We start from the raw sequence: 18,212 nt of genomic DNA, 5'->3' as shown, positions 1-18,212 counted from the left end.
ATAAAGTTTTACTTTGTTCAGCCACTGAAATATTGGAGTTTACCCATTGAAGCAGCAAATTACACTTTACCTAGTACTCAAGTTGTGGCAGACATTCTTAATGTGTGTCCAGCTTTGAGATAGCTTCACTTGGCACACTGACCACATCCTGTCTTAAGAAACTGCATGCCTCTGCTTCACTTTCTGAGGGATTTGTATGGCATCTTTCATTTTGCCATGTACAGCAGCAACTTAGAAGAGTGGGGGAGAACTTCACCCACTCCAATAGGGGACAGGAGTCAGGGTATAAAACACTTCAGTCTTCCTACCCACCAGTGTAATAAGTATGAGGCATGCTCCACATGGGTGTGAGAAGGTCCACAATGAGAATTAGCCCCAGTGTGCAGTGACAACCTGCTCACAAATGCACAATTTACACTGAAAATTTCCATTCATTATTTCACATATACTTCCTGGAATAATCCCAAATTAACTGCACCCAAGGTCTCTGGGTTAGTTTTTGGTACCCAGACAGTTCATCTCATATTGTTTTAAATCTTTGTTCTTATGTGTCTATCTTCCAACAGATTACGGAAATGTGAAGACAGTGTCAGACAGAATTCTAACATGACTCCCAAGACACCTGCCCCTTGGTATATATGCTCTGAATAATCCTTCCCTTGAGTATAAAAAGAGCTTGTGGATATGACAAGATAGTTACTACTTTGGGTAGGATGCATCATATGACTTTGATGATGATGTTACAGTAAATAAACTTAGCTGACTGAAGTTAGAGATTCCCCATGTGTTCAACAGATACAAAGAAATGAATTCTGCCTATAGACAAGTGACTTTGGAAGAGGACTATAAACCTCAGATGAGACCCTAGACTCGTTCAACACCTTGACCGCAGCCTTATGAGAATCTGATAACTAGCTAAGCTGTTTTCTGACTCATAACCCATGGAAACTGGGAGATAATAATTATGTTGCTTTAAGCCATTGTTTGGAATAATTTGTCGCATATCATATAAAGTTATTGTAGACACGTACAGATGTCTTTAAAACTTATGAACTATTTCATAAAAAATAATGAACAATAGTGTTAACTAGTATGAAATTATCTAGTGTTATCTAGTATAAAGCTTAAACATAGATTACTATTTTGCTCTACTTCAGTTTTTCTTTTTTGAGAATGAAATATTACAAGTAACACTGAATTCTCCTGCATAGATTTTTCTAATTGTGGGTTCCTTACTTCCTTTGAGAAGCACCCCACTGTTCTGAAGATTTCTAATTAGCATTTTTGTGCATTTTGAAAAACATTATTTCACTACATTTGTGCATGTCTAAGAACAACACACACTACTGTTTCTTTCTGTTTAATATCTCCCCTAATAGAAGTAGATTAAAAGTCTTCTGTTATGGCTTTTTTTGTTGATTTGTCTTTGTATTATTGGCCAATTTTACATTGTGACTTTCAACAATATTTTATTAGGTGCTATGACACAGACATTTCATGCTTATTCCGCCACACCTGTGAACCCCCAGCAGAAGGATCATGCTATGTGACATATTCTGGCCAATTGCCTCTTGGGGGATGTCATGTGTATCACTGCTGGGCTGAAGTGCTAAAGAAACCCTGCAGGACACTTGGCCCTTCCCTTCCCTTCCTTGGCAACCAAGGAAACTGTATGTTGATATGATGGAGCCAAAAATTTGAAACAGCCAGGATTTGCATGTCACCATGTGGATGACTGCAGAGCTATGAAATTTGCTTGGGACTTTGTGAGAGTGAAAAATAGACCTTTTCTGTGTGAATTCAGTGTACTTTGTTATTGTGGCATAGCCTAAGTTACTGTGTCTGATGAGAAATATGTAAGTTCATGTTATTTTACAAACATTATTGTGTTCCTTTTAAAATTTGTCTTGATTAAACCCTTTGACGCATATCCTATTTAACCTAATGTTAATATTGTTAAACCAGCTTGCTTTTGACTAGTGGTTCATTTGTATTTTGATTATTCCATTATTTTCTACCCGTAGTTTTATTTAAGGAGTCTCTTTAGGCAAGTTGTAGTTAGGTTGACAAACCTAACAGTTTTTTTTCTCTTATTTTGGGTATTTTTAATTTGTTTACATTACTAGGATTCCCTCTCCCCCTAATCCCTAGCAATCTTCAGTCTATGGTCTATCTCTAGGTTATAGCTATTCCTGATATTTCATGTAAAGGAAATCAGTATAATATTTAATGCTTTATATCTGACTTCTTTCACTTAGCATCGTGTTTATGAGGTTGGCCCCTGTTGCAGTATATATCAGTTCTTCATTCCTTTTTGTGTCTGAGTAATATTATGTTGTATGTAGAAACCAGTTTGTATATTCATTCCTTTTCTGATGGAACTTGAGCTGTTTCCACCTTTTGGCTATTGTCAATAGTGCTTCAGTGAATAAGGATATGCTGGCACTTGATAGAGTACCTGTTTTCTCAATTGCCTTGGGCAAACAGTCATGTGCCACATAATGATGTTCAGTTAATAAAGAACCACATGTACAGTGGTGTTCACATAAGGTTATCATAGTACTGACAAAGTTCTATTGTCTCGTGATATCATAACTCTCTCAATGTTGTAGCACAATGTGTTAGCCACGTGTTTGTGGTGATGCTGCTCTAAACAAAAGTATTGCTTCCCAAGTCATACGAAGTATATAGTACATACAATTATGTAAAATACATAATATGTGTTAATGATAAGGGTGACCATGTTACAGGTTTGTGAACTAAATGTTTTAGCATTTTTTTTTAGGGTACTTCTACTTTTTTTTTTTTTTTAAGTTTACTATAGGGATGGGGATATACCTCAGTGGTAAACTCCTTGCCTAGCATGTTTGAGACTCTGGGATTGATCCCCAGTAGCGTGCACACACACACACACACACAAAATGTTTACTGTAAAACAATATGCCATGTTATACCAGTAGCAACCTCATGCATCTCATGTTTTCTGCATTTCTTGACTCAATCAAGAAGCCACCTTAAGTGATTGGTCTATATTGTATAAATTTGTGTAAATATATTCTGTGATATTCACACAATGATGAAATAGTCCAGTAACACATTTTTCAAAATGCATTGCCACTGTTTACTGACACATTACCGCAGGTACTTTACCTAAGAGTAGAATTGCAGGGCATGGTAGGATTTTTCAAAAATTCTCGTATAAATGCTTTTTACAGTACTGTTTCTGATTTGCAGACAATATAGGAAGATTGACTTACAGTCCCTTGCATATCATTTCTAGTTTTTGGTTACTAGAATCTTATTAATCTGGTACATTTGCTGCAATTAATGATCCAGTATTGATAAGTGAACTGAAGTTCATTCCTTACTCAGAGTTCCTTAGCTTTTGCCCAATACCCTTATTTTGTTCTAGAATTGCATCTATGACACAAGATTACATTTAATCATCCTGTTTTATTAGGTTCCCCTTGGCTGTGGCAGTTTTTCAAGCTCCTTTATTTGATGTTCACGGCAACTTCAATAAACAATCCTCAGATATTTTGCAAAATGCCCCTCAATTGGGATTTTTCTGAAGTTCTTCTGACTATTCAACTGGGATTATGTATTTGGGGAAGCAGAGCACATAGGTAAATTTCCATTTTCATTACTCCATATCAAGGGCTCATACTATCGATATGATTGACCACTGCTGGTGTTGACCTTCATCATCTGGCTGACGTGGTGTTGGTCAGGTTTCTGAAATTGCTTTTCCTTATTCCATATAGTATTCTTGAGAGGAAGTCTCATTATGTGCAGCCACTCTTAAGGCATGAGGACATGAGGACTTATGTTCCATCTCCTCGATGGTGAAATATCTACAAAAAATTTTTTGGAACTCTTCTTTAAGGGAAATTTAGCTCTTCTCTCTCTTTTTTTTTAATTTATTCAAGAATTTATATGATTTGTGTCAGAATTTATGAACATGACATTTATTTTAGAGTATGGTGTATGATTCAATGCTACTTAATTTTGTTCCTGAAGTTGTTACCGTGTACTGCACCTGCTTTTATTTGAGAAACAATGAATTCTGTTTGAGTCAGATATCTTTCCTTTCTTTGGCTTGTAGAAAACTTAGAGCCACATCTGTGACCTTGAAAAAATTGCTTAGAATTGATGAATTGATTTTTTTTTTTTTTTTGGTACTGGGGTTTAAACCTAGCTCACTCTCCCACTTAGTCACATCTCTAGCTCCTTATTTTTTATTTTGGGTCAGGTTATAACTCAGTTGCGGAGAGTGCCCTCAAACTTGCTGTCCTCTTACCTCAGTCTCCTGAGTTTTTGGGATTTTGGGGGTTTATCACTATACCTAGCAATCGATCCTTTTTTACATTAATAAGACTTCTGGCTCTGTTATCGGTATGTTGACTTGTTTTTGCCTTTTCACTTTTTTTCTAAATCATGTTAGAAAAATGCCTTGCTGGATTTTATGAAAATGTTTCTATAAGCCAGTTTAAATTCTTTATGAAAGAAGGCGCAGAAGGAACTTCCTGATCTTACCTACCTTCCTTCTTTTCAACAATCATGGACTTCCTCCTTTTCCCCTTCCTACATGTTAACTGACCACTAATAATGCTCCATCTGGCATGCCGACTCCAGGGTCCTGCCTGGGGGGGCTGCTGGATCTTGACTTGCTGTGAGTTGGACACACAGCTGTGCCAGGTGATTAAAAGCTGCCTGGCCAGTCTCCACGTCCATTTACTCTTCTGCTGGCAGACATTGGGAAATTAAAGTGAGATTTTATGTTCAGTATCCCTTGGATTTCATTGATTTTCTTCTTTCTACTCTTTCTGCTCTTTTCAGATTGGCCACTTCCATTGGCAGGAAGGAAGTTCTTTGTGAAGTGTGTAACGATATGTAATCTCATGAACAAGATTTTCGTAGAACATGGCAATGGTCTTAGAGTACTTGCTTGCCTTTGTGATGTTTGAATCATTAGTTCTAATTCAACAGAAACTTGTATTCCTATTTCATTTCACAGAGTACAAGTTTCTTTTTGATGTGGATAGTCTAATGGTACCTATCTCCATGGGTTCCCACTGGGATGGATTAAGACAAAGCCAGCAAAGTTTTTAACGCATGACCTGATATACAGGCCTAAAAAAACAATTGCTTATGAATATCATACAAACCCGTTTCCATAATTAGTCAAAACTTAAAGTTGTTGATTCTGTTCCATACCTTGTTTCACAATTGGAAGTGCAGTGGATGGCAGGTGGGTTGAAGTTATAGCTGTAAGGATCTTGGCTACAAAGTTCATAGGAAAAAGAAGGAAGCTGGGGAAGAGTGATGACAAATACTGCCTTGCTCATCCTGAAACTGTATAATCTGGGGTTAGTTACTTAAGCTCTTTAAGGTTCAACCAGTTTACCTTTAAAATGTGGGCAATCAGATTATCTCGGTCATAAGGAGATGAAAGAGCTTCGTGTGGCACGTTGCTCTCAATAAGTCATAGCATCCAAGGAAGCTGTATTTGAATTTTAGTGACTAACATGAAGATGGAGAGAAAGAATTATTTAGCTGTTTAAAAGGAGTTCTCGTTTTGCAGATAAAACTTTATAACTGAGAGAGACAGAGTAACTTGCTCAGGTTTTTTTCTCACAAAGCCTGCAACTGGGACATGGATGTGAAGAGTAGGATGATGTGTTTCTGAATTGAAAGCCCATGGACAAAGCAGGAAAAGAGAGAGAGAATGTTTGGATTGATGTACATGGTCACTTCTCTGAAGGTGGCTGTGACTGTGGTTATCAGTCATTTGTGTGTGTGTGTGTGTGTGTGGTGTGTGTGTGTGACAGAGAGAGAGAGAAGAAAAGAGGAGAGGAGAAGAGAAGAGAAGGGAGGAGAGGAAGGGAAGGGAGGGGAGGAGAGGGGAGAGAGAGAGAGAGAGAGAGAGAGAGAGAGAGAGAGAGAGAGAGAGAGAGAGAGAAAGAAAGAGAGAGAGAAAGAGAGAGAGAGTCTTTTGTACCAGGCTATAAAATGCTTAGATGAAATGAGTGTGAGGAAAAGAATTGGTGATGTCAGGTGAGGTTAAAAGTGGATACTGAGAGGGGTTGCCCATGATACTGAACATGATACTGATAGTCAAGTTTATTTATCTAGGCTATTGAAGGTTTTGAGCATTTTTCAGATAAGAATGTACTTATAATTCAGCCAACTTTGTGTCCATGAGATTAATCTGATTATGGAAGTGGAAATTATGCTGGTATCCTCTCTCCCAGAGTTCAGACACATCTTACCCAGGAGCTCATTCTCCCACCTGTGTGCTGTCAATTTCTTCCTGTGGCCTTTGCACAGGAAAGTGACAAACACACTTCACTTGTAAGTTTTAACAACTCTGAAAAAAAATTCTTTGATCAGACTAAGATGTCCCATCCCAGCTGGAAACATTGTTTGGTGGAGTTCTGTTCACAGTTTCCAAGGGTTAGGAAACTGGGAGCATGTAGGCTGGGTAGTCCTTGCTCAGAATTTTTGATGGGGCTGCATTCACAATGGCAGCAGGTGCTGTTGTCTCTGAAGGCGTGGTCGAGGTGGCTTCTCACATGTCTTTTGTTAGAAGGCCTTAGGCTTTCACTACACCAGCATTTCCACAGAGCTTCACACAACATGGCAGCAGCCTCCCTCCAGTGTAAGCAAATAATCCAGCGAGAGACAGGTGATAGGAAGTTTTGAAAAGGTATTTTCTGTCCTTTATCCTGTGTGTTTACCTCTTTTCTGAAGGTAGTTTGCATATGTGTTTCCTTTGGATCCTTGATTCTCAAAGAAGGACCATTTTTATATCAGTAACCTAGAGTTCCTTTTCTGTTATTGTATTGGAGATATTGCCAATCAGTCGCCCAACAAGTGGGTAGCCTGACTCCCCAATGATTGCTAGGCTGTCCTCCTCAGCCCACAGGGTCACATAAGGCATAGGTTCAGTCAGTGGTTGAAGGCAGCTTTATTTTTTAGCTTTATTTTATGAATGAGCCCATCTCATTTAGTCTCAGTCTCTGTCAGGAATTTTGGCTAACCCACTCCACCTGGGATTAAGTTCTGATTCTCCCATGTACCCTTCAGGCCTGAGCATTAAATATATTCTCTTTGTTTGGAAAGCCACTTTTCAGAATTTCACATCTTTGCGCTTTGCCTCTTTAGATGCCTTTCCTAACCAACCTACTTAAGGTTGAAACACAATTCCTATATCGTGCCTCCCCTAAAATATAAATTCCATGATTAACAGGGACTTTGTTGAATTTGTTTATAGCTGTAGGCCCAAGGCCTTGCAGAAAAACTGGCATACAATATGAACTCAATTTTTTTTTTAATAAATGAATGAGTATAATTATGATGTCATATTCAACAAGGCTATACAAACTTGAAAAGGAGAAAAGGAGGAAGAAAGAAAATTAACATTAAAGTTTGAATAAGATTTGTGTCACCCATTCTAAGACCTAATTATGTTTCAGATTGAAATTTTTACCATATTCTCAATTTCTTACAAAATAGAAATTAACTATTATGGGCCATACACTGTACCCCGGATTCTTTGACTACATTATCCTATTTAAATCTTCACATATCTATGAGGCCAAGCTCAAATTTACTTTGCCAATAAGTGACGAAGAGATTTCAATGCCTGAATATATTGAATTATATACCTAAAAATGCCAAGTACATAATGATCACTGACTAAAATAAGGAAGCTATTGTGTTGTAAATAAATACCCATTATATATCTTTTGGTTTGTATCTTATGAACTTTAATTACGAGCTGTAAACATAATCTACTTTTAAATTTTTGATTTGTAAATACAAACAAATAAAAGCCTGGCAATATAGATGGTGCATAGAGTACACACTGAGAGAACTCTTTGCCCTAATTTTATTGTTTCTTTTGTTTTTCCACAGGACAAGTCATGGAAACCACAATAACTGTTGGGGTTTAAAAACTTTTTTTTTTTTTTTAATAATGTGAATTACTGTTGCCTTGAACTTACCTTTGTAATGAATGAAGGAAAGGATAAGGTATCCCATCTTTTAAATAGTCATCAAAAATCCTAGTAGAATTCCCATTTTTCTCTGAGTGTTAAGCCTTTAAAAGTGCAAATGTTGAAGCATCTAGTTTACTTAGTAATATACATTATGGGGAAATATATCCAAATGAAGTTGTCAAAGGGCTCTAAAGTTCACTGGTGAGCAAATAATCCTCCAAGGCTGTCAGGGTCTAAGGGGACTTTTATTCAGCCAGGGAGTTATGTTGTTGGTAAGGAGCTTACTAAACACTGAATAGAAGAAAACCCATTTATAAGAAATGGGCCATTTGGTGCATCAAATCAATGGTTAATCTAAACCTGGCAGAGAAACACAGGCGTTGTGTTAGCTTACTAGAATGCACAAGGGTCATGTATTTTCTTTCTCATTTGTTCCAATCACAAACCAATTCAGCTTTCTGGGTTGTGTTCTGAGGAGTCTGCCATGGATGCACGAAGAGAAATTGAGAAATAGCGTGCAGAAAATTTAGATTATATAATCTATTTAGGGAAATACTTAAATATAGCAAATTGTAATCAAGCCTTCTGCACTGCTCTAGCAATGTGAATATAGATTAGTTTTCTTCATGCACAAATATGAAAACTTTAATTCTATGTGTATTATTTTCAGCAATCTTAGAGGATATTATTGAATTTGAAATTTAAAACATTTTGCAAGAACTTTAAGAATATGGTAATTATTTCAATCTGAAATAAAATTGGATCTTTTGGAAAGACAAGACAAAGCTTATTCAAGCATTATGCCATTAATCAACAACTCTACAGGGAGAACCTTGGCTTGAACAGTACCTGTCTGATATTAAGGTGGTATTCAGGAGTAAGAAGTAAAGAAATGATACAGCTCATGTAGGACTTGAAGGTCAGTGTAAGGGCTGTAGATTTTACTCCAAATGAGGCTGTAAGTCAGGAATCTTTGAGATGTAGTATTATGTAACTTACATTATAATATAAATTTCCCTGGCTAATGTGTTCCAAATAACTTTTAAGAGGGGAAGTATGGAAGGAGGTAGATCAGTTCAAATGTTGAACACAACAGCTTGGGAGAAACGTGTGAGGGCTTGAACTGAGAAAGTAGCAGGTGAAGTGTGGAGAAATTGTTAGTTTCTGGGTATATTTTGATGACACAGCCAATAGGGGTTTTTGATGAATTGGATATGTAGTGTGTAATAAAGAGAGGAATAAAGGATGTTTCAAGTCTTTCAGTTGAGCATTTGGAATGTTAGAGTTGACAGTGAGATGGAAAATCCTTCTAGAAGATATTTGGGTTAGATAATTCAGAGATGTTTTGTACATATACCTACTGATATCATAGTGGATATCCAGTAGTTAGTTGTCTATGAGAATGCAGTTCAGGTAAGAGCTATGGGATAACTGTTTAGTTAGGATCAATCTGCACATCGATTGTATTTAAAGCTATCATCGAGGTTATGAATGTAGAGTGTGGGGAGAAAAGGTCAAACATTGACTATTCTAATGTTTAACAAACATCATTCCCCTATGTACATGTATGATTACATGAATGGTGTGACTCTACATCGTGTACAACCAGAGAAATGAAAAACTGTACTCCATTTGTGTGCAATGAATCAAAATGCATTCTGCTGTCATGTATAACTAAATAGAACAAATGATAAAGAAAAAAGTGGGGAAATACAGAGAAAATGAAGGAGACTAGAAATAATGTATTTTGATATAAATAAAGAGAATAGAAGCCAATTGAAGGATGTTGACAAGGAGTAAGTGATCAGCTGGATCAAATGCTGTGTCTGTTAGGTAGGATGAAGACTGAGAAAGAAGAGGAGATCATTGACAACCTTGACAGGATGGTTAATGAAGTAGCAGTGATTAAGGCCCTATTGGATCACACCTAGTAGAAAAAAATGTTAGGGAATACAGTAAGCCTTTCAAGAAATTTTTTCAATAAAGATGAGCAGAACAAGTATGGTAGATGGTGACATGGAATTATATTCAATATAGAGTATATTACTATATGTTCCTGTGCTAATGGGGGAGGAATGATTCAGTAGAGTTGGGAAAATCTGATGATGCCTTATTATAGAGAGTAGGGTTCTTTGAATAGTGCTCTGGAGAAGGTGGAACGTGATGGAATCCTAGGCACAGGTGGAGGGGACATCCTAAGATAAAAGAGGATAAGATGGACTATTTCAGCATGGGATGAATGCCATTGTATAGGTATGGAAATGGGAGCATGTGATAATTATTTTCTAATTGCTTCATATACCCATGTAGTGGAAACCAGGTTATTATGGTAGTGGAAGTGCTAAAGGTTTGAAGGAAATGGAGAAGCTGTAAAATATTCACAAGAAAGGTTAAAAAAAATGTTAGTAAACTATACTTCAGTTGTTTGGTAAGCTTCCTTGAGGTTGATGACCTTGATGTTAAAGTGAGACCTGCCAGCAACATTATGTATTTTTCTCCAGTCACTTGTTCCATCATGATTGCAGGGACAGAACAAGTATGGGATTTGGATTTAATTAAGGGTGGGCAAGGTGACTGAGGATGTGATTATAAAGACAAACCAGAATGTAAGTTTGGTAAGGAAAAGGGGTTGGTGACAGTGCACTGAAAGAAGGAAAAAAAAATGAATCCAAGTTTTAGGTCTTAGTGAGTAGACGAAATATTGAAAAACTTGTTCCAGAGGAAATGAGGAAACAGGAGTGATAGAGAACAATGTTTAAAATTGAGATCTTGAAGGAGGTGCAGTTTTGGGCATGTTCTTGGGAATGTGTGGCATTGGGTGGTATAGATAAAATTATTCAAAGAGTAGAGGTCAAGAAGCTACAAAGATATTAAAATCACCAAGATTATGACAGCAGTAGTATTGTGGGAAATGGCAGTGATTATATCTCAATTACTTTGTGAAAATCATGATGTATTTTAATTGAACAAAGCACATAGGAATTAGAACACACCAGTGTCTTTATTTTATGGGATAGTTTTCACAGACTATTGTATAAACAGTCCACAATAGCTGTTATATTTTGCACTGGGTGGTTGAAAATCACTATTCACAAGCTACTGGTTCCTGGGGTGTAGATATGAGAGAAATGGTTAGCATGCACATCTATTCATGGCTCCCACATATTTTTGCTTGGCTATCATCTTTCAATCACAATCATTAACAGAATCTTCTTGTGTAAAGAAGTAGGAGATATCTAATACACACTAGAGAAGTAAGTCATGCTACCAGACCATTTATTTTGTCATTCTAACTAGATATAGTCCAAGTTTACCTGATTTTTTTTTTCTTGTAAACTAAGTGGAACATATCTGTGAAAGCATAAAACTTTATTTTTAGAATTAGATGTAATCTGAACAATGATATATGTAATTAACTACACATTTCTTATTCAGTTTTTCCAGAGTTGTAATTGGATCCTACAATTAGAGGATGAAAGTCTGTGGTGGTGTGAGTTTGGCTACACTTGAAGGGAAAAGAAGAGGAAGATCTCAGATTTTAGCATGCAGAAAAATTAAAAGATATCCCCAGGGTAAACCCACTGTTCAAGAAATCACCCATTATCTTTCGTAATACACATAATATACTAGTTTTTTTGGATAAATATCCAGAAGTAGGATTGCTGGATCATGTGATAGATTCAGTTTTAATTTTTTTGAGGAACCTCCATAAAGTTTTCCAAAGTGGCTGTTTTACTTTTCACTCCTCCCAACTGTATGCAAGGGTTTCAATTTCTCTACATTCTCACCAGCCCTTGTCTTTCCCCCTCCCTCCCTTCCTTCCTTTCATTTTCCTTTTGTATCTCTCTTTCTTTTCTCCCCCTTACCTTTCTCCATTCCCCCTTCTTCTTTGATAATAGCTATCCCCACAGGTGTGAGATGAAATCTCAATGTGGTTTTGATTTGTACTATCTTGATAATAATTAGTGATGTTGAGCACATTTTCATACACCTGTTGATCATTTGTATGTCTTCTTTGGAGAGATATCTATTCAATTCTTTAGCCCATTTCAAAATTTAGCAATTAGGCCTTTTGTTGTTCTTTTTAAATTGTAGGGGTTCCATATGTATTTTAGATTAATCCCTTTTCAAAGTACAAATATTTTCTCCCATTCTGTAGGTTGTCTTTCTACTCTTTTGGTTGTTTTATTTGCCCTGCAGAAACTTTTTAGTTTGATGTAGTCCCACTTGTTTATTTTTGCTTTTGTTGCTGATGCTTTTAATGATGTATCTATGAAACCATCACCTAGACCAGTATCATGAGGATTTTACCTACACTTTCTTATTTTTTGTTGTTTGTATTTTTTATTTGTTCTTTTTAGATATACGTGACAGTAGAGTGTATTTTGACATATTATACATACATGGAGTATAAATTCCTTTTCTTGTAGTTGTACATGATGTGGAGTTACACTGGTCATGTATTCATATATGAACATAGGAAAGGTTATGTTTGATTTATTCTACTGTCTTTCCTATTCCTATCACCCACTTTCCTTCATTCCCCTTTGTCTAATCCAATGAACTTCTATTCCAGCCCCTTTTTTGTGTTTTAGTATCTGCATATCAGAGAGAACATTCTGTCTTTGGGTTTTTTTGGGGGATTGACTTTTTCACTTAGCATGATATTCTCCAGTTCCATCAATTTACTGGCAAGTGTTATGTCATTCTTCTTTATGGCTGAGTACTAATCCATTGTGTATTTATGCCACATTTTCTTTATCCATTCATCTGGTGAAGGGCACGGTCAACAAATCTATGATACAATGTTCAACATCTCTAGCAATTAGAGAAATGCAAATTAAAACTACACAGAGAGTCCATCTCACTCCAGTCAGAATGACAATTATCAAGAATACAAGTAGCAATAAATGTTGGTGAGGATGTGGGGGAAAAGTTATGCTGATACATTGCGGGTAAGCCTTCAAATTGGTGCAACCACTCTGGAAAGCAGTATGGAGATTCCTCAGAAATCTTGGAATGGAACCACAATTTTACCCAGTTATCCCATTCTTCAGTTTATACCCAAAGGACTTAAAATCAGCATACTACAATGATGCAGAATCTTCTGTGTAAAGAAGTAAGAGATAGAATTTTGTCAGTGTTTATAGCAGCTCAATTCACAATAGCTCAATTATGGAACCTACTTGTACTTGTTTTTATAAGCTTTATAGTTTACAGTCTTAATGTTATGTTGACTATCTGTGTTGAGTAGATTTTTGGGTATAATGCAATATATGTCTCTAAATTCATTATTTTGCATGTCAATGTCCAGTTTTCCCACCACCATTGTTGAAGAGACTATCATATCTCCATTATATATTCTTGGAACTCTCGTGAAAGATAAGTTGACTATATACACATAGATTTATTTCTGAACTCTCTAGTCTGATCTACTGGTCTATATGTTTGCTTTTACCAAAATAGCATACTATTTTAGTTACTATTGCTTTGTTTATATATATATATAAACTGAGTCACATCCCCAGCCCCATTTTTATATTTTATTTAGAGACAAGGTCTAGCTGAGTTGCTTAGGGCCTCACTAAGTTGCTGAGGTTGGCTTTGAACTCACCATCCTCCTGCCTCAGCAAGCCTCTGGGATTATAGGCATGTACCACCCCACTTGGCTGTAATATATTATAAAATAAGAAAATATGCCTGCAGCTTTGTATTTTCTCCAGGTTGTATAGAAAATATAATTATTATATTTAGGTTCTTTTGCATATAAAGTTTAGAATTGTTTTTTTCTATGTAAAAATAAATTCCTCAAGAGATATTAGCACCCCCTTATTCCTTGCAGCACTAGTAATGATAGTCAAGATGTAGAAATGACCTAAATATTCATCAACAGATGAGTGAATTCAGAAAATGTGGTAAAGTAGACATACAATGGAATACCATTTAAACAGATTTAAAAAAAGAAGGAAGTACTGCCATATGTAACAATATTCATAAACTGTGACGACATTATGGAAAGTGAAATAAGGCAGTCAAAGAAAGGTATATACTGCATGATTCTGGTGATATGAAGAATCTAAGATAGTTAAACTCATAACACTTATAGTATCAGAGAGTAGAATGGTGGTTACTAAGGGCTTGAGTTGGAGAAGGGACTCTTAGGAAATTGTCAATCAATAGGCACAAAGTTTTAACTATAGAAGATCAATAAGTTCTAGAGATATATGCCTATGGTTAACACTGCACCTTTATTAAATAATGTTTGTGTTAAATACTCAAAAAATTGCTAAGTGGGTAGATTTCATGTTGTGTGTTCTTACCACACCAAAATAAATTTTGAAAAATGATGAAGCACAAATGCTATTATTATCTGAGACATCAAGGTTATCTTTCATTTTACATTTTGAAATAAATTATTTTAAACTCTAAAATAAGATTATATGCAAAATTAATCCCAAATAAAAAACAATAACTATATCTTACAGTTCTATTTATTTTTCTTATAATTAGTATCATGGTTCAACTTTTAAGTTGTCTTAAGTAGTACCATTGTCTATCTTTAAATTGGAGAAGAATGTTCTAGGGATTAACTTTATAATTTCAATGCATTTTTTATTTAAAAGTTATCCTAGAATTCAACTCATGTCACTGTTTTTTAGCCAATAAGAAAACTGAAGATGATTTATTCAAGTTCACATTATCGATGAAAATTTGCAATTAGAAATTAAATTTCTTGCACATATCTACTACATATTACTGACATTCAAATATTTATTTATTTATTTATGGTGCTGGGGATTGAACCCAGCACTTAGCTATATCCCCAACACCCATTCAAATATTAATTGTAAATAATTTTGGCAAGTTAACAACTTGACACTTGGAAATGTTAATGATTCTTCACCTTTAAAGAGCTTGCTCAATTAAGACAGATATTCTGCTGTTACCACAGCACTGTAGACATATAATTGGAGTCTGGGGGAATCTAAGCATTGACATCTATGACAGTGGCATTTCTAAATAAAATCTGATCATAAACTTTGAAGTGTGTTAATAATTACTAGTAGCGTTACTAAAGAAATGTATGAGTAAGGTTCTTTTTCCAAAATATTTCTTTCTCTTCTAGATTATAAAAGCATGAGAGGATGCATAACTACTTCTAAAAACTCACATATTAGGCTGTTAGTAGTAGTTATACTATATTCAAAGGCAAATAATCATATTCCCTTATAAATAAGAAAGAAGGGAAACTTACTATGAATATCTTGTTTAACTCTTATCCTACTTTCTACATCACAACTCTAATATTAGAATGTCCTTATTTTAAAGAAATCTTCTTTAAATCCTTAGGAATATAATAATTGTTTCTTGTTGAAAAAGAAAGAAAGAAACAAACAAATGGAATTAAACAGATCATTTACAGGACTGATGAATTCATTTACAAGTAGTATTATTAGAGCTATGTCTATGATTAGTAACTTCTAGTCTCTTCATTTTCTTTCATGACAGAAGGGTTTCTGTGTTCATCTAGATTGTCATACCATAGAGAATATACTTCATTTATCAGATATTTCATTTATCAGGCTATATAGTTGTTGCAGCTAGTCATAGAAAACTATCTGCCAGCATTATGAGAAAGTCATATTCTATTCCAATTCCGAGACATCTTATCAAAGCTATTTCATGGTTATTGAAACATAAGAAAATTAAAATGAAGCTTAGACAATATTTATCACTTTAAGCTACATACTGAGTATTGCTAATGATGGGTAAAAAAATAGTGGTGGCACATGCCTGTAAACCCAGCGGCTGGGGACACTGAGGCAGGAGGATTCCAAGTTCAAAGCCAGCCTCAGCAAAAGCAAGACACTAAGCAATTCAGTGAGACCCTGTCTCTAAATAAAATACAAAATAGAATTGGTGATGTGACTCAGTGGTTGAGTACTCCTGAGTTCAATCTCTGGTATTCCCCGCCCAAAAAGTGTACAAAAATATCTTTAATTATATTCTTATAGTTGCTAACATTCTGTTATCAAAAATGAAGTGTTGTATCCAAGAATAAAAGTCCTCTGAATTACTGAATTGCTTCAGAGTCTAAACTTGCACTGCTTTAGGACTTTACGAGCCACATTTTATTGATGGCATAGTGGGAATCAGGAATAGTAAGACAGGAAAGTGTTCACCTGCAATCAGCGTAAAGTCCAAAGTAATAGTGACCAACATAGATATAATTTATCTTCTTAACACTTGTTCTAGAAGTAGGTGATTCAGGATTGGCGTGGTACTTTTACAGTGTCAGGGATGGAGTTTCCTTCTCTATTGTGTCTTTTCTACATTTCTCATATCATGACTAAGTATGGCCACTCCAGTTCTAGGCATCTGGTCTGCATTCTAGACAACAAGAAGTAATGTAAGGAGAAGGATAAAGAATATGTGTGGCTTTCTATGAAGGATGACTCCTTATTTCTCTTAAGAATGATTTGACAAGCACATGTTACATTTTTGGCCACTTCTAATTCTCATGTTTATACATGACTGCAAGGGAGGTGGCAATATCCCTCTTTCTTCTGGTGTTCATTGGTTCAGCTAAAACTCAGGTTTTATTACTAGAATTGATAATACTCTCTGCTGTAGGCAGTAAGCATTCTTTTTGCATCAGTAAAGAGAAAACAACTTTGTAATGTGGTTTTTGAAACAATTCTTTTAATAGGGTTCACAGTAAAATCTTGTCTTGGAGCTAAGCATATAGCTTAAAATAACATAAGCTAATTTTCTTTACAAAATATGATTTTTAATTGAATGGAATTTCTCAAGTAATAGAAATGTTTTCATTATGCAAGTGATTATTAATCCAAATAAAGAAATAAAGCACAGTAGCAGTCGTGTCAATTTATATTAACTGATATTTAAAGAATGTTTAATGTAATTACATTTATTTATTACTTTATTAAATTACTGAGTTTATTGCCCTTGTAAATTTTTGTCTCCTGTTTCCACGTCTGACCACCACTACTACTATGTCCTATCATAACATTCCACACATACTTAAAAACCAAGCAAAGGTGGAGTTCCATCTTTAAAAACTAAAAAGGCATTTTGGACAACATTCTTGGTAATGGAATTTGGACAACATTTATCAGATATGGTAGGGAAAGTTCTCACTTTGCATTATACAAAGGACAGTCAGATAGCAACTGTTATAGAAATGAAATAAGATGGAAATATTTAACAAAGTGTTTCAAGTATTTTCTTGAAGAGACTTCCTTCACTGCCCGAGATCTTGAAAATCTTCCTGGTCAGTCATCTGGAAGCAATTCTTCACATAATTCATGAAGTTGGCTTCCACCATAGGAAGAGAATCACCTTTTTCTCTATTTACTTGCATTTTTGTTTTAATGCCTTCTACAGAACTAGGTCCTTTTGGTCTTTTGGGAGTTTTTTTCTGTTTTTTGAAGGATTCTTGACCTTCAGATCTTGGTGTTGATGGTTTTGAGCCTTTTCCATTCTGGTTTGATTTTTGTGCATTTTTGGGGGGAGTATCTCCTACAGATTTTTTCACTGAAGCTTTTTCTTCAGTTTCCTCATCATCAAAATCATCATCATCGTCTTCTTCAGCATCATCATAACCTTCATCAGCATCACGATTTATTTTTTTCTGGAGAATCTTGCTACCATTTCCAGGGGCAGGTATCTTTCCAGATACACTTAAGAGATTTACATTCTCCTCCTTTTCATCTTCTGACTCCATCTTCCTCCACAGCTGCTAAGTGCTGTCACTAATGTGCATGGACCCTGAACCACACATCTCAACCTTAAGACCATAGGTGGTATAATTTCAAAGCCTCCAAGGGAAGTCGTGGGCTGTACAGACATTTTCAATGTTACTAGTTCTACTTTAATTGGACTGCTTTCATAATTCATTGCCTCTGCCTCAACAATGTGCAGTTCATCCTTTGCACCAGCCCCTAAAATGATGGTTCTTAATGATAACTAGTGCTCGTTTTCATCCTTATACACTTTTAAGTGATAATCTTTGTCAGTCTTTAGCTCACAACTGAAAAGATAGTTTTGGGGTCTCAGGGGGCTCATATACATATCCATTTACTCTTCCATGAGGTGGTAGCACACACTTAGGTGGGAGAGAAGGTGGACAAAAAATAGACTGCTGCCCTAGAGGAGAGATGAGCAAGACAAGATCATGCTGGCTGT

General features: G+C 35.7%; 1 protein-coding gene across 1 annotated transcript; it reads right to left on the bottom strand.

The window, feature by feature from the left end:
- Positions 1 to 17,268: 17,268 nt before the first annotated feature.
- LOC124981425 (nucleophosmin-like) lies at positions 17,269 to 17,751 on the bottom strand. The gene is made up of 2 exons (XM_047547801.1): positions 17,556 to 17,751; positions 17,269 to 17,471 (listed from the first exon to the last, which is right to left on the bottom strand). Exons 1-2 carry the CDS (start codon positions 17,749 to 17,751, stop codon positions 17,269 to 17,271), a joined length of 399 nt encoding a protein of 132 aa, XP_047403757.1.
- Positions 17,752 to 18,212: the final 461 nt, after the last annotated feature.

This window comes from Sciurus carolinensis, chromosome 3, assembly GCF_902686445.1.
Source record: "Sciurus carolinensis chromosome 3, mSciCar1.2, whole genome shotgun sequence".
In the NCBI taxonomy this organism is placed as follows: domain Eukaryota; kingdom Metazoa; phylum Chordata; class Mammalia; order Rodentia; family Sciuridae; genus Sciurus; species Sciurus carolinensis.
This window is presented reverse-complemented; position numbering and strand designations above follow the sequence as displayed.

Excerpts from the sequence above, each read along its gene's own strand:
- LOC124981425 (XM_047547801.1), bottom strand. The coding sequence starts at position 17,751 with ATGGAGTCAGAAGATGAAAAGGAGGAGAATGTAAATCTCTTAAGTGTA. Across the intron at positions 17,472-17,555 it reads AGAAAAAGCTTCAGTGAAAA|AAGGTCAAGAATCCTTCAAA; the intron begins AATCTGTAGGAG and ends CACCAAGATCTG.